Consider the following 23434-nt stretch of genomic DNA (forward strand, 5'->3'; position numbering starts at 1 on the left):
GAACGGGCCAAAATTCGCCCACTGATAGGCTGCAAGTGTGTGCATGTGTTGCACACTGCGCCAATGGGGATGAAAAAAAAAGAAACACAAATTCGGCAAGCAGCGCTTCGCAGCTCGCGTTCATTGAAATAGAAAATGTTAGAAGCTGACAGCCCGAAAAGGGGCTGCAACACGGGGCTGTCGAGTGGAAAAGAAGAGAAGCAAAAACGAAGGAAAGAAACATTAGCACGCCTCCCTACACACACCACATGGGGGACGGTGCGGTTGCAAAACGGCACACGGCGAGTGCAGGCCCGAAGGAAGCAAAGTCCGGACCGGGCACAACGCGCCGGCCGGGAAGACATACGTTTTTGGGGCCGCATTCGGCGCTTAGAAAGACGCTGCGAAAAGATAACGCTAGAAAATTAAAAAAACAGCGTGCTGCTCCGTGGAGCGAAAAAGAAGCCGGATGCATTCACCGCATTCACCTTCTTCGGTGGTTTCCTCGGGCCATCCAATCGGCCAGCCCTCGATGGTATGCGAAGTATTGGAGCGCCCAATAGTTCTAATGTTGCATCCAATTTACCGTAAAACACTCTTAACTCTCCCCCAATAAAATTAAAATGTAAACTAATTAATATGTAATGCTAGCCTTATACTTATTAAAGTGAAATAAACAAATGGTATAAAATACGAAATAACAAATTTACTATCCTCGAATGGGTAGTGTAGTGAATCAGATTTTAAAATTATTCTAGCTCTAGTTTTAAAGAGTTATAAGAAGATGATTTGTTTTCAATTCTATTTTTCGAAACAATTCGAATGACATCACTATTGCATCGATTCACCAAAAACCATGCCACAGTGGTTTTAACATTCTACATTAAAGTTCAAGAGGTTTTGAATGATTGGGAAAGGTCAAGTTTTAATCTGATCGAATTTCAAATTCAACAAGAGGTTGTGAATGATTTGGAAAGGGCAAGTTTTAATTAGATCGAATTTCAAAATCAACTGCAAAAATATTGTCTTTGATTTTACAGATAGCTTTATACTGGTTTTCAATAATCGCGTTAAAAATTTCCAAGCAATTCTAAAATAAACTAAGTCCACTTCGTTTTCAAAATTCTAACGCCAATACGAACTTAACGTGCGAAAATCTTACCATAAAGAAGTTCATTCCTTAAAACGTCGGTGCAGTAAAAAACGGTATGAGAAAACATGGACCAGCGCAATGGAACAGATTGTGCAAAAAAAAAAGCAAACAAGATATATACACACGAGCTCGTCGTAGCTCCAAACGCTCGTAAATGATGTAACAATCTGGATCGGACTGGATTGAAGCCGGCGTGCGGCACGTTCCGCCAGCCACCCCTTTTATGCGCGCGCGATCGTTCGTTGGGTGGGGTTTACGTTTCCGCGAACGCAAAACGGGCGACCCATCCGACGCATGACCCCCTCGCCGGTCCCTTCTAATACACCGGACCGGACGAAAGTTGCAAAAAGGCAACCGTGCAATTGCACATACAGCTACACACCCACGCGGGAGTGTGTGTTGCGAAAAAGTTCATCCCGCGATATGGAAGTGCGCGCTCGCTCGTCCCGAGTTTCGCGGATCATGCTGCCTAAACCGTTTGGAGATTAGGCTAAGGAACGGGTGGATGCCGCCCTGGAGGAGGGGGAACCATCTCTAAATGAGTGAGAAAACACGCATACTCACCCGCCCGAAGGCGCAGGGTCATTGACACGGGAAGCGGGCGAGATGGCATTTATTTTGGTCATATTGTTGTTTATGACTTTGCCTTCATTTTTGCCTACATCTTCCAACCCAGCGTCGGTTCCTTTTTTCTTCCCTTCTTCCAAGCGCGATTTCTAAACACACACGCGCAACTGCAAGGGTCAGTGGGGGTTTGCTTAATGTTTGGCGTGTTTAAACTGGCTGCAAACAGTGTTTCTTTTTCTCCGACCTTTCCCTGAACACGTAGCGTCGTTTTGCTATGGATAAATGATTTGAATTATTTTTCGGTTTCATTACCTATGTCGACTATTGACAGAACTACAAAAAAAATAATAAAAATGTTAGTTATATTTGTTAAAATGAAATCAATCAAACTTAACCCGGCTTTTATCCACAAAACCGGTAATAGTTTTTCGAGTTTCCGAAACTATTCTAAAGCCACCCATCAAATCCTTCTCTTCCCATCATTATTCTTGGATATACATATTTCCATTCGTTGCAAAAATAGTCCAACAGAACACGAAACCATCGGATGGACCGTACCAAAGATGACCGTAGGACTTATCCCATCTACCCTGCCCCCGCGCTCGCGAAGAGGGAACCACGAGATCGACAAATGTTTCCGCACCCAACGGTCATCATGTTTTTCCTAGCATGTTCGTGTGGAAGACGCCGCGAGAAAGAGCTGAGAAAACGCCAAATGTAACTATAAAGCAAGCACGCTGCATGCGTCGAGTCGAGTACGGCTCGTCAAGTCGCCAACCGACACGCGCGCAAGATAGATTACAATCGGACCACGATTAGCGAATTTCGGACCGTCCATTTTTTTGTAGCTTCGTTCTTCTTCATGTGAGAATAAATTATATTCTGCAACGTTAAATAGCGATGGCGTGTAGGTAGGTGCGCTTTGCGAAAGGGCATCTGTGGTGGAGTTATTTGTCTAGTTTTCTCTATTCGACCACCCCCCGGTCAGCCCCGCTGGTGAAGTATGTTGCAGATGACGGTCGTTTGAGGCAGCGAAGCATACGAAACCGTCCAAAAACGCCACGAAACCACATGCCCCGCGAACAAGTTCTAGCTAGGCGAAATAATGATGCCTCGGGCGATACGAAGTGGAAATTGCTGGCTCTCGTTTCAATGTATTCTGCTCTCCGCCAGGCATCAGATAAATAGCAGTGCAAAGAATAGCAGGGCGAAGCAAACACACTTTTCGACAATCGTTTAAAGCATGCCCGAGGGTGTTCTGGATAGTTCAGAGTAACATTCGATACGACAAATTGACTAAGAAGATTTCTTGCTTGCTTTAATCAATGTTTGCTTTAAAAGCAATGATAGCTTAAATATCTAAACAAATTAATCGTTTCTATAAGAAAGTAAAACAAATTGTGCAACGTTAGAAAAGCCTTTAACACGGTTCGCCTGCCCGGGGTGTTGCACCGGATCCCTCCACCATCGCAGCTGGCGGTGATTAACGTCCTGCCACACGTGCTTTAATTATGACTGTTCGGGAACAATTTAAAACGATTTATGAGCGTTCCATAAAGTAGAGCCCGTAATGATGTTTCATCCCGGTGTGGGGTCGTCCAACGTTTGGCCGGTACCACATGCGGATACATTGGCCCTGTTTTGGGTGGTGCACGAGGCACGACTCTGCGAGGCTCATGGGGTTAACAGCCGTCGCAGGCTGTTGCAAATGTTGTTGTTGTTGTGCAAGGCATAAAGTGTCGTGCGAACATTAGTGTGGTTTACTTAATGTTTCACTTTTTTAACGTTTTTTTCTAAACGTATTCAAGTAAAAGTAATTGCAAAAATAGTTTTTAATGAAGAAACAGTTCAAACCAGTTATATTCTAGGTACAAATCAATGAAAATAATCTTATTAAAATTTATTTGAAATACTTCGAATGAAGCACCTTTAAAACAACCACTAATGCACCTGTAATGACTTCCACCAGACTCTCCCCATTAAATTAAATGAATCAACACTGCACGCCACACATGCTCCAACACAAGGACCGTGGCAAGATTTTCTTTTATGTGACCATAATTAACGGTTATGCGAGTCATGTTACGCACTTCATCGGGATAATTAACTCCCACTTTCGAGGGTGTGTGTGTGATTTTTTCACCTGCTCTCCGACGACATGCAACCATAACGTAACCTTCGAGAGGAAACCTTTTGTAGAAAGTAACACACATTTAAGATCTTTACACTCACACACATATGTACACTTTTTCGTCGGTCGTTCTCACGATAGTCCTCGCGGCAGGATTTGATTCATTGGAAATTAAAAAGGAAAAGCGTACACCTTCCCGTGCGTGGATGAGGTGCCATTCGGTTTTATTGGCTCCCATGCAGGCTGCCGGACGGGCGGTTCTGGTGGAGGGCGTGATTATGCCGTCCCGATAATGCTGGCCTGATTGCACGCAAATGCGAACGGCGTGTCACGCAAGGGTTATTACACGCCGCCGGTATCGCGAACCTTACGATATTATCCATTTTCCGAAGTGGCGAAAGTAACCGGGTTTTGGTTTCTAGCGTGCAGGTTTTCTTAGGATTGTTAAGACAAAGCACCTCAATGGAAAATGGAAAGCCGGTGGGGTTTTAAAGGAATAAAAATGTACAACTCAAGAGAACGTTTCAGTAATTAATAAATTAATAGGAAATATGCAATTGTTTGGAAAAAAATGCTGATTCCATCCAACGTAATTACATGCGACCCTTACGTCCTGTTCATTACACAGATGGATACGCCGGCGACAGCGTAACGATCTATTACACTTTAATTGGCCAAATATTCACAGCAAAACGGCTTTCCTATGTCAACCTTCGGCAGAAAGGCCAAATTTCTGGAACCTTCCCCTCCCTCCCGGCAGCCTGATTCCGTTGAAACGTGTTACATGCTCCTGCCGGGTTTTTCCTAGGAATCCACGTAAACCAGTCGAGTACGACGGGCCAAATATCTTACACTCTAGTGAGGAGTAGTACCGGGCCCTTTCGGAAAATGCTAGCACCGGTCTGGCAAGCCCTCGTTGCTAGGGCGATTTTCCTCGGAAAAACTACGTCAATCGTCGGTCTGCCTCCACGGTACCCGGTGCGTACAGCATGCACACTGACGTGGCCTTGGTGCCGGTGCTAGGGCTTCCGGTACCTGTCCGCTTGCGTTCGCGACGCCGAATGTCATTAAACAACCGCCCAGACACCAACCTCCCCGGGGTTGGCAAGGACACCGGCAAAAGAAAAACCCACACGCGAGGCGAGCACATGAGACGAACACGAGCTCCGAGAAATTTCCACATATGTTCACTTTTCCGATCGCATCTCGGTCTCTCTCGCTGCCTCGAGGGTGGAAGGAAGGCGATCCTACGTCATCATCTTGAGTGGTGTTTTTCGCCAGAAACCGTTAGGAAAGTCAATCGGCCTGAAAAGAAGATATTTGCAGAAGGAAGTCATGACATTGCCAACGGAACTAATCTATGATTTACGAGAGAGGCAGCATTGCAATTAAATTTTTAGCTTTCCCCAACTGCGATTTTCTTTGCAACAAAGTATTCAAAAACTAGTTTTCATCGTGCATTTCCGGATCATATTTTCCCAGACACTGAAATGCCAAATTTTTCCGGTTGGCAAAATAAGGAACCGAACCGTTTCTAGCTCAGGCTCCTTGCAAAACCTGCTCCAAACCAGTTTTGCAGCGAATGGTATGCTTCTGATTGACATGCCGCGGCAGCAAGGAAGATCCATTTCCTTGGGACAATCCGGCGATGGGATGGTAAAGGCCATTTTCGCCGTTTCACGCATAATTTCTCACGACCCAAAAATTGCACATCGGGTTTTAGGGAATATTTTTTTTTTTAACGACGGAAGGGCAAACCCGCGAGTTAGGAAACGTGTCCGTTTGCATCCTAACTCTAGTAAGGATGCCTAGGGTAATTTATTTGTACGCGATAAGAAGGTAGGTCTTTGGGGTAGTGCAAGTATTCGCACGAGCGAGAATGGAAAAGGGACAAAGCAAACGAAGAAATAGGCCCGTTACCGAACACCGAAGACAACTGCGCAGCGTTGCAAAGACGAGCAAAATAGAACGTCGTTTATGCAGGAGTTTTTTTTTTCAACAACCAGATACCCCTCAGGTTGCGAGGACAAAAGGATTCCGTCGATCTTCATTTCTATTTCATACCAAAAAAAACCCGTATCACGTCCTTGAGAAGAAGGAAATACACCGACCGTGAGAATGTTGGTTTGGTGGAGGAGGAGCATAAGTGAAAGTTTTCATTTTTTTATCTGTTCTGTTGAAGTCTGCAACGAATTTTTTATTGAATTGAATTGAATTAAAAGTAAATATTTTAATTTTTGACAAACATTTAAAAGATTGGATCTTGTTTTATACTACATTTTAATTAATCCTGAAACACAAAGGTAAAATTATTTAGTGGAAAAATAGAAAACATTTTGATAAACGTCCCGAAACGGCTTTAACTACAGAAGTACTCGCTTTAATTACACGCTGCTTTCGAAAAGGATACACCATGTTGCCTATTTTTTCAGCCTCCCCCCCTCAATATGTACAGACGAATAATCAAACGGTGGAACAAAACAGGCCCATCCACCATTCGGCTCGGACCGAAGTGTGACCAAATCGCGGATCGCCAACCGGAAAAAGGACATTCCAGCAAAACAAACACCAGCCGCGAAACGGATATAACAAAAGCGAATTTCGATTCGATTACAAGAGGGCATTTTCCTCTTGGCACGTCGCGCTTTCGCCGTTGGATATCCGTTTCATGTTTCACCAACCATGACCATTATTATCCTCCAACCCCCTCCTCGCTTTTCCCCGGTTGGACGGGAAAGGCAACCCTTTCGCCTTTCGGTGGTGGATGGATGGATGGAAAAGAAACGGATGGAAGGGATGAAAATCGCCGATTCGCTTTCCCGCGCATGGATCGGGGAAACGTATTCCCATTTGAAGTGGACTTGGGAGAAGAAGCAACAACAACAAAAAACTGGGGGATAGAATGCGGAAGCTCCCGAAGAATATCCTTCCAGTTCGCGAAATCCGCGCGACCACCAAATGAGTCGCGATGATATTTCGGTTCGGACGCTGGGCTTCACTAATTTGCCCTTTCTTTTCTGCGTGCCTAATTCGATGCGCAACGGATACCGCATCGGCTCGATACGCTTCCACGCGGAATGAAGCCGGAAATTGCTTCAATCATATCGCGGTTTTCGGGTTTAATGATTCTATTTTTTTTTTTTTGTTTGGTTTTGTTTCGAACAGCAGGTATTGAATGTTTCATTGTTCACTCATGCGATTGACAGTTTCCTATGCTACCGGATGAATTGATGAATTTTTTAGCATGTTCTGCCATTTTTTAGCATGTTCAAATAAGGAGGAAAAACTAATATAGAACTCAGTTCTCATTTCCATTATTCTTTGTATCGAATTAAAAATGATCAAACGTCAGAGATTTTCATACTTCTTTTTATGTAGTTTGGATTTAAATGAAAGATTCATTCAATTTAACTTTAGGTATATTTTTCCAACGAACGACTTCAATTTTCCCACCCCCCCCAATTTGTACGTTGGTTTTTTTAACCACCCCTCGTCCAACGGATAATGTATCACGCGTCTCGTAATTATAAATCGTTTCACTTTCACTCAACCCCCGCCGAGAGTGCGCCCTTAACATCTTTTCCCTCTCTTCCCAGTTTCCTAATCACCACGGCATGTGAAGCGGAAAGGACCCTTCGCGTCATCGTCCAGTGTTGTATGAATTCCGTTGAATTTTTTCAATTTTTCCCAAACAAAAGTCATCCGACTCCTGTCCGGTTATCCTAGAGTGATTACACACTCGCCGTGCGTGTTGCACACACTCAGCGCAAGTATTGAAGCACGTGCCCACACGAGAAGGCTGAGTGGCTTCGAAACGGAGCGCACGGTACAAAGGTACATAGGGAAAAACCCGCGACACTGCTGGAGGCACATTTTCCTTTTTTTTCCCCTTCTTTTCCCAACACCCGCCTGTGGCTGCGGCGATCGGTTTCGTCCATCGTCCTTATCACTCGTGCATCGTCGTCGTTGTCGCGGCAAGTGGGAAAGTTTTCCTCGGGAAAAGGGTCGGGCGATTGAGTTGTCCCGGGAGGGGGTGGTTCGGTGGCCAACAGCTGGGAAGGAAAAGTGAAAGTTAGACCGGTTGGAAAGCGATACCAGCGACGACGACGTTGTTGGCCGAGAGAAATGCTGGTGGAAGCGGATGAAGATGGAGTGCTGGAGCGTCAGCAAACTTTCCGCTATGCGTTATTGTTCGCTCGAGTGGAAGGCGGTTGTCAGGATGGTTACAGAGGAAAAGAGAGAGAACGAGAGAGTGTAGCTCCTTGGCGCGTTCCACTCCACCGACCTCACTTGTAGTTATATACATTTTAATGATTTTTGAAGTACCATAAGAGCTGATTTTCCGTCCCATGGCTCTACGTGGGTGCAGGGTAGCTGCTGCTGCTGCTGACTCAGGACAATCAGGTGCTCTACAACAATCAGTGGCCGCACCATCACTAACCACCCCCCTCAGGAGTGCGTGGGATTCGCCTAACACATGGACGGACGATGATGGGCGAATATGGGGCTTGATTGAGCATCCGTTTCGACGTTGCTAGACCGTTTTCTCTATCAGAGTATGCACACCGTACGCACCCTGAATCCCACTTCTCAAGGAAAACGACCTGCAGGGAGATAGAGCGAAACAACTGCTGCGTGCATAGACGTTTCTCAAGAACACGCTCGAGGTAAAGGGCACTGAGCAAAGCGTCATCTCTTATCTACTGATTTACCGACATCCATCCGAGATGGGATGGGGAGGGGGAGGATGGGTGGACATTTTAGAAAACTGTCCCCTGATACCCCTCCCCCCATACGCCACGCAGCAACCACTAATCCTTTGCTTCGAGGCTCTTACATAGAGGAGCCCCACTTTCTACCCTTGACGATGACAAAGAAACGATTAGAAATGGGCACACTTCCGGTGCGTCGAGAAGTAAATACACGCACCATCCCCCGGGTTCGACCTTTCGACCGCCAACCCTGCACCCGAAAGAAAACTCACACCCATTATTTACCATCTTTTTTCTTAACTCATCTTCTCTCCATTGTTTCCACCACTCACCCCAGCGACCGATTTCGGGCAAATTCCAGCCCCGAAAAACTCTCACAAAATTGGCCGTGAGGAAAATAGTTTGCGAGGTCGCGCGCGAGGATAAATTATATACCAGGGCGTGGGTGGCCGGGCCCTGGCCTTAGGAAATTAGGGATTAAACTGAATCGACACCGAAACGACGATGCCGCCCAAAAGGAAAACCGGCTTTCTTGGTCGTTGATTACAAGTACCGGGAAGCCGCTTCGATAAATTAATTCTGCCTAATTCGTAGTGATGAAAAATCGCCTTCGGTATTGCTTGAGCAGATTATATCTAAGGCGTTAAATTTTTAAATTATTCGTGGAATTTATTTACACTTTTTTGAAATCGTCATAGTTTGGAACTCTTTAAAACTACAATTTAGGTATTTTTATTTGTTATGCTTTTAAGGAAAAACAACCATTAAAATGGCACACTATCAATAAATGTAAAACTCCAACAAGCCACGAAAGGCGTTATCTAACCCAAACAACGTTTATTAGCGTTGATGCAACGCTGTATTTCTCCAAATACCGCCCGCCATGTTCGGCGAAAGTTTTTCATCGCTTTCCCAAACGGTGTACCGTTTTTCGAACGGGACGGCACCGCTGTCCAGTCCTCTTCAACATCAAGTGACATAGTCAGGGTACATTATTTTCTACAAAATATATTTCCAACATCCTTCAAGCGCACATCCTTTCACTCCGTCGACCGAAAGCAAGTGGGGAGGTTGGTTTTTGTGGGGCAGAATAATTCCCTCTCGGGTTTTCAGCCCAAGAACGGGCGGAAAAACCACCGGGTCGGGGGTCGGGTGCTGCAATTGTGAAACCCCTCACCCTTCCCCTCACTCCGTGGTCGGGGAGGCAATGGCAAAAGGCAATAGAAAATAGAGCGAACTCGGTGGAAAACCAGTTTCGTTAACTTTTCGGTCATCCACTTGAACCTGCCGGTTTTCTGGCCTTTTTCCTACTTTCCAAACCTCGCACGCTCGCTCGCTCACTCTGGTCGTGTCACTGTCCCTTTCAACCTACCCCACGTCAACCCTCAACCCCCAGGATGAGTTCACAATTGCGACAACAACCAGTGCCGTTCCTACTCACCTAGAAAAACCCCGCGTGTCCTAAGGTCCACCCGCACCACATTCACATCCCGCACGCTCCTCGACGAAGGATGTGCTCCATCCTCGTGACCCAAATACTACCGGTCGCCCCGGCTCCCGTCTTCGGGCTCAGAATGCACGCCAGCATCGTCAACCTTGCCACTTCTTTTAGCAGCTATTTTTTTCCCCCCCCACCGTGCTCGTTTGACAATCCTTGTTCTTCCCGGGATGGGCAGGAAAGTAGGAAATTCGACTCGCGCCCGACAGCGCCCTTGCTCGCCAGTTATCGTGACCGGAATCGTCTCGAGCGTCTCGGTGCCCGTACCTTTTATCTCAAATAAATAAGCATAATGGGCACGAGTCGCTTCGTAAAGTTTATAAATTTAAAACTTCTTTCTAGTGTTACTAGTTCTTCTTAAAATATCTCCTTGTTTCGATTAAATTTTATAAGGCTAAGTGCAGAGAAGAGATGTGCCGAATTTTGTTTCTAAGGAAAGCTGTACGACAAAATTCTCTGGACGATTGTACGATAAATGAACAAATTAAGTTGGGTTCAATCCTTAAAAATAAATGCAACTATAACAAAACTAAACTTGAACAGCTCAGTAACTCGTAATTAATTAAACTCAGTAATTAAAAATTAAAAAATCGTTCAAATTTCGTTTTGCAGAAGAATAATTACAAAAGCATTTTAAGTGTGTTCAGAGAACTGTAAGGGCTTTTCTTTCCTGAACTATGTTGTATCAATAAGATTTGTCTGCTCGCCTGAAATATTGGCGAAAAAATCGGTTCAATTTATTGTCTACTCTATTACAATCAATATTTTCTCTTCCTTCTGCCTAGAACAATATGTCAATGAGCTCCGACTAAGACCTATCTCTAAGCAACACCATTCTCTTTACAATTTGACCAGTGTTTGGGAGCCCATAGTTACGATTGAACCGGCGGGAAAATAAAGCAACGTCCAACGCAGCCAACGGGACGGTTGTTCGGAAAAACGATGACAGTTTTATCGAGGCCCCGGCTCCGCGCCATCCGTAACAATAACAATCATCCGCACGCTCGGGAAGCGAAGCGAAACTCCCGCCCAAGACGCCGGCCGCCGTCTTCCCGAGGCGGGCAAGAAGACACGACCAACTTCAACAACACCCACCTCCACCGTCGAAAGAGCAGACGAAACGAAAAACGAACGGAGGCAAGTTAAAACTCGTCTCGTGCGGCGTGGAAGAACCGTGGGAGGGGAGGAAAGGGAGCGAATCCTGGGAAGCCCTTACCGTACGGTGTGCAATTTTCCGATGGGAAAAGTTCGTCTTCTCGGCTGCTGCTGCTGCTGCTAGTGCTGCTGCAGTGCCTTCCTCACGCTTCCCTCGGGTGGGTGGAACGAGTATGGCCTCCGCACGTTTGTGTGCGTCCTCACCCTCCCGGAAAAGGAAAACCGAAGCTGACGAGCGTCTTGGGAGCACGGACGTCTTGGCCGGAAGTTGCAGGATGCGAGCGCGAAAGACGGGATCGCGTGGGGGGGAGGGTGGGGTTGGTAGCGACATTTTTCATTTCCTGCTCCAACGTCACTACCGATGCCGTGAGGGAAACTAGCACGAAAGAGATGAGTTAAAATGTGCTAAAGCAAGGAAAGGCGAAAGAGGAAAAGAGAGAGCAAAACAGAAAAGGTAAAAAGTGGATAAACGGTAAGCTACAAAAAGAGTAGGCTAGAAAGAGAGCAACCAAGCGGGGTGAGCAGCATGGAAGAAAGTAACGAAGGAAAGTTTGTAACGGAGCTTTTCCCGGCGCTTTTCCGTGTATCCCACCACCACCGTGCGACGACGGATGGCGCCAAAAAGTTCACTTTCACTTTCTCACGTCCCGTGTCAGTTGCCCTTCGGTGGGGGACGGCGAGGCATGCACGGGGCACCCTGGAGACGAACCTTTTCCCTTGAATTTATCGCTACATATCGCACACAAACTCACTCAATCCACTGGCACAGGCACGAAGCGGGACAGACTTTCACTTTCGATCGCTAGTTCTTGCCCCCCCCCCCCCCCCCCCCTTCCCATCGTGGAGGACTTTCTTATATACTTTACTCCCGCTTTTCCCCTGGTGTGCTGCGAATGTGTGAGTGATTCGCAGCCACCCTAAAGGTCGCTATGTAACCGGCACCCTGGTGGCCTGCTCTATGCAGTGCGTTCGGAAGCCACGCCGCTTCCGGCCGGCGGAGGGAAAAGCGGCCCCCGGATGCAAGAGAAAAGCAATCGACGACGTTGCTGCTTTTGTTGCTGCTATTGTCCTTGCCGAAGCCTTGCCGAGCTTCCCTTTCCCCCGCCCTTTGCTGTTGGTGCCGGGCAGATGTAGTTCGGTAGGTCGCCGGAGAAAACCCGACGCGTCGCGAGCCGTTTGAGAAAATTTCCAAGACCATAAATTTTCCCGAAACATACATTTTAACCGACCCAGCAGAAAGAAAGGCGGAGTTTTTCCGGAGGGGGGGGGGGGTTGGGGTGGTATGGCATCGGGCTGGTATGCGCTTCGCAACATGGAACGGCAGGTGAGGGAAATCGTTTATTGGGAACGTGGGAAGACAACAGGGCGAGATTGGTGAGGGGGGGAGTTTGGGAAAACGTTTCTCCCTTTTCCCAAACCGGAAAACAATCCTCGGAGAGCAACGCAACGTGCCCGGTGGTGGAATGCACACGGTGCGTGCGAAAAGGAACATTCGGTCGGACGTCCTCGGGAGCGGGTTAGTCGGTCGGGCACGCTTCCAACGCGGGGATGAGAGAGAAAAGATGGAAACTGGTGGGGCAAGTGCGGTCGTAGGTCGAAGGGACAATTTTGTCTGGGATAATGCGGCCAATAAAATCGGATTCACTCCTTTCGGTTTCGGTGTAAACATTATTCAATGCATCTCCGACATAAAGTAATAAATTCTTCTAAACACTAATAAGATTGAGCAGAGGAAAAAAAAACCCAAGCAGTTTAAAGGTATTTTCAAGAATAAATAATTTTAAAGGGCATTTCTTTGTTAAAACATTAAATTTATAAACAAACCAAGTAATCTAAGTACCATACGACTAAGGTTTCAAGAGTAGATTCATCAAAATATTTTAAAGTCTTTCATTTCGGCATGAAACAATGTTTAAGTTACGTCAAGGTAAGAGTTATCCAAAGCTCCAATAGCTTGTTGGCCGTTAGAGTGTTTAAACTAATTAAACAACTAATAATCGAAGGAAACCCTTGTATGCAAATTGGCAAAGATGATTAAACTACAGAAGGCATGAACTTGTGATCAATTCAATGCGTATTTCATTACACCTTCTGTTTTCCTACTGTGGATATGCACTTTCATAATATTCCCTCTTCCTCGTTAGTATTTTTCTTCATTCAGTGTCCTTTCTGCCCGCAGTCACCTTCAACGTGGTACAAAATCACGAAATCGGTTACGAGCGCTTACAGCGCGCAAATTGTTTGCAGCATTTTAGGCGCAATAAAATGCGCTTGTAAACTAATTGCTACTCGACGCCGCGACGATGGGCCGTATCCCAAACCCGGCAAGATGTCATGTAATTGCCCAACCGCCGCGCGAAGCCCACGGTTGTGCGAAAAGAAGGGAAAGCTCAAAGTCAACGGGTACATTAAAGTTCAATTACGTTTTCCACGGTCGCACGTAGGGAAAACACGACCCGGTGACAACGGCGCAGCACGGGGCTTTCGGCACCGTCGTCAGCACGCTGGTTAGCATGGAAACATCTGTGACCACGAGCACCCTGCCTAGCCTCCTATGTATGTGTGTGTGTATTTGTGTCAGTGTTTGCACGTGGAAAAGCCTCCGGCGGTAATAGCACACCACTGACATAGTTCCCTTGCACTCGGAGTCCCCTTTTCCGCCGGGGAAACCTTTCGCTCCGTCTCCCCGGGTTGAGCCAGCATCCTTGTCGGGTATCATTTACCAACTTTCCCTGCGCTTCCGTTCCTCCGTACCAGAGCCTGCCTCCTGCCTTCGGAAAAATCACACCCGTGCATCGAGCAGCCAGAATCAAACGCACACAGCACACCATTCGCCGTGCTAGAGAATGAAAATTCCGGTTTCACCGCAACCCCTGAAAACTAATTTTCAAGAGTGAATAGGCAAAGTGGTACCCGGAATGCCGGCCCGTTACCATCCCCTTGCACGTCCCTCCCGCTTCCGACCGAAACCTTACTAATACAATCGTTTGCTCATGAAATTTTAAACAACTTTCACTGCTGCTGCTGCTACCACCGCCACCGTCGTCGTCGTTGGGGAAAACCATTTTTTGCCCGCCAGCTTTCCTACCCAAAACCCTTCTTTCGAAAGGATCAGGAGCACCGAACGGAGCAACCCTCGTCCTGGCCTACTCGGCGAACGCACTCCGTCATCGACGCCTTGTAAGCCTTCCAGGCTTAAAAATCCCACCCTCTTCCTTCCCCACTGCCAAGGCGCGGTTTTGGTACACCGTGCCGTTTCCATGGTGCTCGCATACTAGGCTAGTAGTTGCCCAGCCACCCTTGGTCGCAACCCCTCCAAACGGAGGCTGCAACATTGATAGAATATTTATCTGCCCTCGGTCGCGTTCCCGCGCTCACTCTCTCTCTCTCTCTCTCTCTCACCGTGCATCGTGCGCTCCATCATTTCCCGGAATTAAGTGGCCTCGCAGAAAGGTGAAAGCAGCGACTTCGATAGATCCTTGTCCGCTTTTCCCCCTTTTCCTTTGGGAGCGGCCGAACTGCAGCGTCGTCAGGTTGCGGAAAACATGACTCTAAGCTTAAAATTTATTAACAATTTATGCATCGTGCAGAACTGGAAAATCTTATGAAAAATTCCATCGCCAAACCGAACTCGGTGCAGAGAAACCTTCCTTCGGCGACCTTTTCCTGAGACGCCACTGACTGAACGACGGTTGGTAGGTATTTAATCGGGCAGGAAGTAAAGGGGTCGGTGGGGTGTTTGTTTTCCGGCCGAAAGCAAAAGGCCCGGCTCGGCCGATGCCGGAATCGAACGGATTTTCGATCGGGAAACATTCTCACACCGGTGGCCGGATCTTTCGCACTTCCCGAGGGGCATTTGCTCGAAAAAAAGAAGGAAGAAAAACGGAAACGAAGGACCCTAGATGGGCTCGAAAGTGCGAAGAATAACAAACTATTGGAAGCTTAAGCCTTTTCTCGTTACTTAGCTGCCACGCGTTTCAGTGGGGTTCGTTGGGATGCCGGAAAATGCGACCGGGCGACGGAGCATGAACCTCGGAAAGCAGCCACCAGGGAAAGTGCGATTGGGATAGTGCCGTGTGCTTAATGCATGCGCTACAAACTGTGCCTTTGGGGGGGCCCAGAATTCGGCTGATGCCCGGCATGGTTTACATTTCTTTTGGCTTTTTGAACGGGTTGGCTCTGCGAAGGACGAGCTGGATTCACCGAAAACAAACAAAAAACTTCAAGTAGTCCCCGTTCATTATGCAGTCCGTACGAAAAGTTTATGGGGCTACGAAAAGAAAGCTGCTAAATAATCCAGACACGAGACGCTCGTGAGAGATTCCCTTTGGTATTTTTATCGCTATAAATGCAAGTAATTTTTTGCAATTTTTTATGACAAAAAACAGTTTATTGATCTTGAAAAACCAGACCATTGTTTTGCAGTCTTCTGCATACTTCTTGAAATAATTAAACTATATTCTTGCTTATTTTAAATAAATCAAAGTTTATTAATACCTAAGCATAGCTGCTCAACCATATACGCATGTTATATAATAAATACAATATAAAAATAAAATATTTGCTGCAGTTTTTGTCATTACTTTTTCGTAGATTAACATTTGTCGGCCGAAATGCGGAACGAAGCGCCTAAATGGCTGCAACAACATCGTCCCAGCATTTTTTCCCCGTTGCCTCTCAACCGAGGCATATCCTTCACGGTGTGCAGAATCAGCAAAACGCAATATAACTCACATTCACACCGACAGCGCGGCAGTAGTTTCGTAAGGACGTTTCGCCCGGAATGAGGTAGAATCAGGCCAGAAGCAACATGGGATCGGAAAAACGAGCCCACACAAGGAACACGTTCGGTCTAGAAAGCGGCAAAGGACCATTTCTTGGTGTGCGTACCCCCACTCTATCACCCTCAAAACCTCCATAGCAACAGTTTCCACAGGAAGCGATCCGTCCACTTGGGAAAAGATGCGAGGTGAAGAAAACGACAGCACAGAAACCCACCGAGAGTCCGCTTCCGGTCGCTGGTGTGCACGGGGTTGTTTGTGTTGGTGTGGGTTTGTCCTACTGGCCCAAGGCTCTACCACTTTCACCCCACCCCCGATGGACAGAAATTGTTTTATTGTGGAAGCGAGCGCTGTGATCGGAAAGGAAATACATCCTTGAGAGCTTCCACCATCCTATCACTGGCCGGCCATTTTCACCCGCCGAATCGACAGGAAAACGCGACCGGTTGCGCCGGTTGCGCCGCCAGCGAACCTGCTGTCGTGTACAGTTTTTTCGTCCCCACACCCGTCCCCCCACCAATAGCCCCCCCAACTGTGGGCGCTGCCACCGGAAAGCTGCACTCCTGCAAAAGATCGACGACGAGGCTGTTTTCGGGGGCTGTTGTTGTGACTCTGGGCCACTTGATTTATCGCCACCCACACGCAGCAGCACACCCTCTGCGGAAGGAAATTGGTCCCCTTGTTCCTTCCCAACACAATTTTTTGCCCGAGCCACACTGGCCACAGCAGCCACGGAAAATGGCCTAACCGATCGGTATCGCGGTGCCGGCAAAAGTCGAAACTATGGTTCGGGGAGGGCGCAGTGGGAAATAAATTTAAACGGCAAACCCACCCGCCTGCTCGGTGGTTCTCCTCTTCCGGCCCACCGGCCAAAATGGCTGATAAAACTTCCAACCACCCTCTCATCGCGTTTCATCGTGACTTTCTCCAGCGCTGCGCAAATCGGGGAATCGAAACATAATGCTCAAAACAGTACCTGTACGTGTTAAAATACTTCGGTATGGATTATTTCCCACGCAGTACACATACGATGTTGGGAAAATATAGGATTCCAAAACCAGAGAATAATTATACCAAGCGTTTGGGAAATATCGACCTCGCTGGAAAACGGTTCAAGTTGCAGTACTATGTTTACCGCTAATGGTGGCCGCGTTTAATTAATGGCGCAACAGATAAGGAACATCCGGACCAAACCATTCGGCACAAGCAACTGCAAATGTTTGAGGTTCTTTGTATAGCCTACCAGAGGGTGTTCTATTCTGCTTCAAAACGATTGTCTTTTAGGGGACCATTTCTTGCATCGTTAACAAATTACTCGGATGAGAAAAAACGAGAAGAAATTAAATTGTTTATTAAAAATCCACGTAGGCTTATAGTTAATAGAATACACAAAGTAGTGGACCAATGTGGAACTCAAATTTTATTTCCTCACCACCCTTAGTGGTACAAGTAATTTCAATTTCTCTATTTATCCCGATAAAAGACAACCGTTTCTAATAATGGTTGTTAAACTCTATGTAAATAAATCTTCCACCAACCGGACACTAACCATCATTCGGAAAACGATATCGTCCGGTTTGGTCATTAGCGCTCCGGTGATCACTATTTTCCACAGGCCCGGAGCCAACGAGTCGGGCAGCACGTCCTGTGGGAAAATTTTGTCGTGTATATAAATGGCCCGCTCCGAAACGGGACACTCGCCGGGGTCGGGAAAATTCGTCATATCTTCAACAGCCGTTTTGTACTCGTTGTGTAGATTCTCGATGAACTGACAGTAGCCGCTGGTCGGAAGTCGCATCGGGTAGTGCTGGAACTGCTGGTTACCGAGCCGGCTGTGGAACACGTCGCTGGAAAACTGCAACGGATTGAGATCGAATGGGTTGACCGAATGGGTCCCACCTCACAGATCCGATTGGCTTCGACAGCACTTGCCACTCACCACGAGGTTATCATCCAAGGGCTGCCTAACGTACATCGTGCCATTCATAACCGTCGTCGTTCGGTTGTACTTACGGATGCGCACATCTATTTCCGCATACTCTTGCCCGAAAACTTGCTCCACTCGCTCGTAGTTCGCCTTGTAGCAGACCAATGGCTCAATTAAAATGGTCACTATTGTCAGCAGCTGAGCGTACGACACACTCCACATTTTGTGGCTTTCTGGTAGGCAGGGTTGCGTGGTACCTCTTCATATAAGAGACGGCCTTGCGTGATTTGCACGATTTAATAGCGTTAGATTGCGATAGCGAAAACAACATGCTGTTTTCACATTCGACTTGCATCTGTGTTCCACAAAGCAACTTTTCGATCAACTCCGCACAATCAAACATTCAAACATGGCTTATCTTAGAGAAGGCAAAAATAAACGAAAGTGCCGAAAGGAAAATTTGAGTTTTGAAGTAAACAACACGATTTAAGATATATCTGCCAATACTGTGTGCGATGCAACGTGAGCTGAAACATACAAATTAGAGGAATCTGGCTACACTTGTCAACTTTAGTTCAACTTTGGTATTTTTTAAATACATGGAAATGTTTCAAAGATCAGCAAAATATCTGATACTTGACTCTTGAAATAAAATGTATGCAACACGATGCATTGAACTTCATGCTTATCATTAAGCTTCAGTAAAAGTTTACTTAGAGAAGTTAGAAAATTGAATAACATTTGAGAAGAACGTGACACAAACAAACGGAAGCGTCCCGTTTTGAATAAGAAGAAGTACAAGTCACCATTAGATGGCACGTGTATGATCAGCTCACGACAGGGAACCCCCAGAGCTATAAATGTAACATTTATAACGATCGAATAGTTAGTAGCAATTCGACCAAAATGCTGTATGTTGTTATCTGCTTTGCTTTGATCCTTTCTTCACATGGACTAGAAATGGTTTACGAGCGTGTGGAACTGGTATCAGGAAGCGAAATATTAGGAAGTACACTGCGTGTACGCAAGTATAACCGCACTCAAGCGGTTATGAACGGAACGTTCACAATAAAAATTCCAATAGACAATACATATGTGGTAAGATTCATTCGATCAAAGCATGGTCAGTTGAATTTCACAGATTGAATTTGAAACACATTGTTATAGGTTAGTACAGACGTCTTCCATAGCAGCCTGGGCAATCAGCAGTACAACCATTACCCGATCAAGCTCACAACCGAAGGAATGTGCGATTTCATACATCGCCTCAAAGCAGATTACGGAAGATTAGTTAAAGATTTTATAAACTTTCCGCCTAAGGGAGAGTGCCCGATAATGCCAACGGAGGTACATGCGATCAATCACATATTCACATCGGAAGGTATACCTCCAATTCTGCAAAAGGGTCTCTGGAAGATGGTGATACTTACGAAAAAGAACAATGAAGAAAAGGCCAACCTGGAAGTTGTATTGAAAGTTTATACAAATAGCTTCTATTAGAAAAAAGAATTGGAAAATAAATTGAATACCAAACGCGATATACTACTTCTAAAGATTTGTTTTTATAATAATATTTCTAAATGTTTGCAAACCTAAGTGAAACATAAAATCTTGATATTACAAATCTTGAACAAGTGAAATAAAATTTATTTTCAACAATGCATTAAACCTCACACTCATCATTAAGCCTCAGTAAATGTTTACTAAGAAAAATTAGACAATTTAATAACAATTGAGTAGAACGTGAGTACTGTCGTGACTTTTGCCCGGTTTCCTGCGTACACCCGCCATTCCAATTAGAAGCAGTTTTCTTTTCTTTTTTTTTTTTTTATATATTTGATACAAATCCTAAAAGTTCTGACCACTGTCTTACACGTCCGTCCAAAAACTGCCCGTCCTTTCGCTTTCTCTTGCTGATCGTCGCTCAATCCTCTCACCAAACGAACCCTCTTTTTTGTAACTCAGGATCTTCAGATTCTCTCTTGTGCCTCTCTTGTGTTGATAGCTAATCCTTTCATGGCACATTCTCATTTTTCGTTACTCTCCAAGTTTCTTATCTATTCTATTCTCTACATTACCTCACGGCATACATTCTCATTTTTTCGTTACTCTCCAAGTTTCTTATCTATTCTATTCTCTACATTCACCCCCGCCCCTACTCTACTGAAAAATTTGATATAGGAACATATCCTTAAGTTTTTCCGGTTTCTTAAGCACTCTTTTCGGTCTGTTTTCCGTAATACCGTCTAGCCTATCTTCGGAATGATCTACCGATTCATGTTCGTAATCCTTTGGCGCTGACTCAGGTGTCACTGTCAGTTTTGTACTTGTATTTGATGGAAGTTGCTCCTGTTCTAACGCTTTCTTACAATCAACCACATTGCGGGTATATTGTACTCCACGTTCATTTTGAACAACTACTTTCGCGCCTTGTCTACTTATTATAGTATACCGGTCGCTTGAAAAGGTTCCATCTGTTTTATGTTTCTTCGGAAATGAGAGGAAAACTTTATCTCCCACGGCTATATCTGACTCTTTTGCTCCTCGACGCGAGTCGGCGTACGTTTTGCTAACTAATTTAGTAAATGTATCCCGCTCGCGCACGTCAGACCTGTCTATATCGGATGTTAACTTAGTTTCCCATAGACTAGGAAAAAATCCTCGATAACGCCATCCTACTAAGAGCTCAAAAGGAGTTACATTAAGTCTAGCATGTGGTTTTATCGTATTATGGATATGTACGTAAGCTTTTAGGGATTCCCTCCAATTTCTTTTTTCTTGTTTGGCCCCGGATATCGCTTTGATGATGCCCTGGTTTTGCCTTTCGACTGCTCCGTTGGACTGCGGATTTAGTGGGATCGATTTGTTAATTTTTATGCCTTTCTCCTCCCAGTACGTTATAAATTCAGCGCTTTGGAAGGGTGGACCATTGTCACTCTGTATTGTTAACGGTAAACCCCATGTATAAAATATCCTATTTAACGCCAGTATAGTACTCTTTGCGTCTAAGCAATTCATCTCGGTTACTACTAAGTAACGTGAGTATGTATCTACCACTATCAAGAACTCTCCTGCTCCACATCCTGGTAACGATAAAAAATCTATTTGGAGTACCTGCCATGGCCCTTCAGGAAGTTGACGGTTGATCAGCGGCACTGGTGGGTTTTTTTTAGAAATTACTAAACAGGTCGTGCATCTTTTTACAAAGCTCTCCACTTCCTTGCTCATGTTAGGCCACCAAAAATATTCTCTCATAATGCGTTTCATAGCAGAGATCCCAATATGACCTTCATGAGCCTTTTCCAACAGTTTAATTCGTAATTCCTTAGGTGGAATGATTTTATCTTCCTTGAAAACCATTGACCCTAACAAACGAATCGATTTAGATTCCGCCTCGTATCTTCTAAGCTCTGCCGGCCAAGATCTAGATCTAATGGCCATTCTTACGGTGGTAAGTTCCTTATCATTTTCTGACGCTAGCTCGATATCCTTCCATGATACGCTCAATAGCCCCTCATCCAGAGCATAAAGAAGATGCTTATCGTTATCCTCATCGAAAGGATCATCATCCTGAGTTTGGCCTATCAAACGCGATAAAGCGTCTGCTACGTTCAAATGACCCGGGATGCGCTTCACCGAGAAGTCATAATTTTGCAATCTTAATGCCCAAGCTTCAGCCCTTGTAATGGACCGTTTACTTTGTCGGTAGCCCTCACCATATATAAATTCGTTTGCTTCGGAATCTGTACGGATGACGAACGATTTACTAGTTAAATAAAAAGCAAATCGTTCTACTCCCCATACGATCGCAAGTGCTTCCCTTTGAGTTTGAGGGTATTTTTGTTCCGTTCTATTTAGCGCTTTTGAAGCGCAAGCAATTATACGCGGCTTTCCGTCCGTCCCAAACTGAACCAAAACGGCACCTAGGCCCACAGGAGATGCGTCTACATAAAGCTCAGTCTCGTCTTTGTAGTTGAAGTAGCCTAACCTAGCAATTGGTTGTAAAGCTTCGTACTTAAGAAAGTTGAACTCCTTTTCTTCTGAATCTGACCAGTAAAAGGATTCCGATTTTGCTAGCTCACGCAAATGTTTTGTTTTGTCAGCCCGCATGTAAATGAACCTTTCTGAGAAATTAATGAAGCCTAAAAAACTTTTCACTTCTTGCACGGACTCCGGTCGACGAAAGTTATGAATTGCTTTTAATTTATCCTCTTCAATACAAAGACCCTTGTCTGACATAAGAAAACCTACAAACTTAACTTTCGTCTCGCCAAAAACGCATTTGTTCGAATTAATACGCACGTTATGCGTTTTAAGCTGCTTAAGAACAGTTTTCAGATTTCTATCATGTAGTTCTTTTGTAGTACCGTGCACCAGAATATCATCCAAATAACATATCTGGCCTTGGCATCCAGACAATATCTTTGTTTGCATTATTTCTTGAAATATGTCTGGTGCATTGCACAGACCAAATGGTAGCCGCTTAAAACGATAGGTTCCATTACCCGCGAAAAAATTAGTCAGGTGCCGCGATTGTTCCGCAATTTCCACGTGGAAAAATGCGCTGGTAAGGTCGATTGTGGAAAACCATTTAGCACCATGAAGATCAGCGAGAATTTCCTCCAAAATTGGCATTCTGAATGGAGTACGAATGATACATTTGTTAGGGCCTCTTAGATCTACTACTAACCTAATATCGTCTTTGCCTTTTGGGACGACCAACAAGGAAGAGCAAAACGATCTTTCCATAGAATCTGTGACAATTTCTATAATTCCTGTAGCCAGAAGGTCTTGAAGTCGCCGTTGGGTTTCCTCCCGAAACGGCAGGGGAATATTTGTAAAAATCTTGCGAGATGGAGGTTTAGTGCTGTCATATGACAATATTACTGGAGACACGTTAAACTTCGGGAATTCATCTGTCGCCGTCACAGCGAGGATTTCACCGGGAAATCTAATAGGAACACTTTCATTAGCAACCGTGCGATTGACGTTCACGTCAAGTCCTAACCGTAAAACGCTGTACCTAAGAGCTGTATCCCTTCCAAGAAGTGGTTTAGCGCCTTTGATAACGTAGAATTTTTCGTAGAAACGTGGTCTGTCCTCTGAAATAAATAATTCGGCCACGAAGGTCCCTGTCACTTCGATTTCACCCGGACTGGCATACGCACGAAGCGGTTTATCTGAACCACTTGAGATGCAGTAGAGCTGCTTCTTTGAAGTTTCGTCGTTCTGTAGTTTATCGAAGATATCTTCATTGACGGTATTCACTTCTGCACCGGAATCTATTAAGAATACCACGGATATACTGTCTGCAATGCGGCCGAGGATACATCCTTTCTTGACTTCGAAATCGTGTAATGTATTAACGGCTAAAGCACTCTGTTCGACAACCTAAAAAATAATCATCAAGGATATTAGTTACCAATCATTTTTTTTTTTTTTTGTATTCTTAATAATTTACAGAGATTACTTCTATCAACAACCTTTAAATCATTATCAAATTATCTTATTTATTTCAGGATACAGAAAAA

General features: G+C 45.3%; 1 protein-coding gene across 1 annotated transcript; it reads right to left on the reverse strand.

The window, feature by feature from the left end:
* Nucleotides 1-17489: 17489 nt before the first annotated feature.
* LOC131261819 (uncharacterized) lies at nucleotides 17490-18125 on the reverse strand. Its single transcript, XM_058263653.1, has 2 exons — nucleotides 17916-18125; nucleotides 17490-17831 (listed from the first exon to the last, which is right to left on the reverse strand). The coding sequence occupies exons 1-2, from the start codon at nucleotides 18123-18125 to the stop codon at nucleotides 17490-17492; spliced, it is 552 nt and encodes a 183-aa protein (XP_058119636.1).
* Between the last annotated feature and the right edge of the window lie 5309 nt (nucleotides 18126-23434).

Source organism: Anopheles coustani, chromosome 2 (genome assembly GCF_943734705.1).
Source record: "Anopheles coustani chromosome 2, idAnoCousDA_361_x.2, whole genome shotgun sequence".
Taxonomy (NCBI): domain Eukaryota; kingdom Metazoa; phylum Arthropoda; class Insecta; order Diptera; family Culicidae; genus Anopheles; species Anopheles coustani.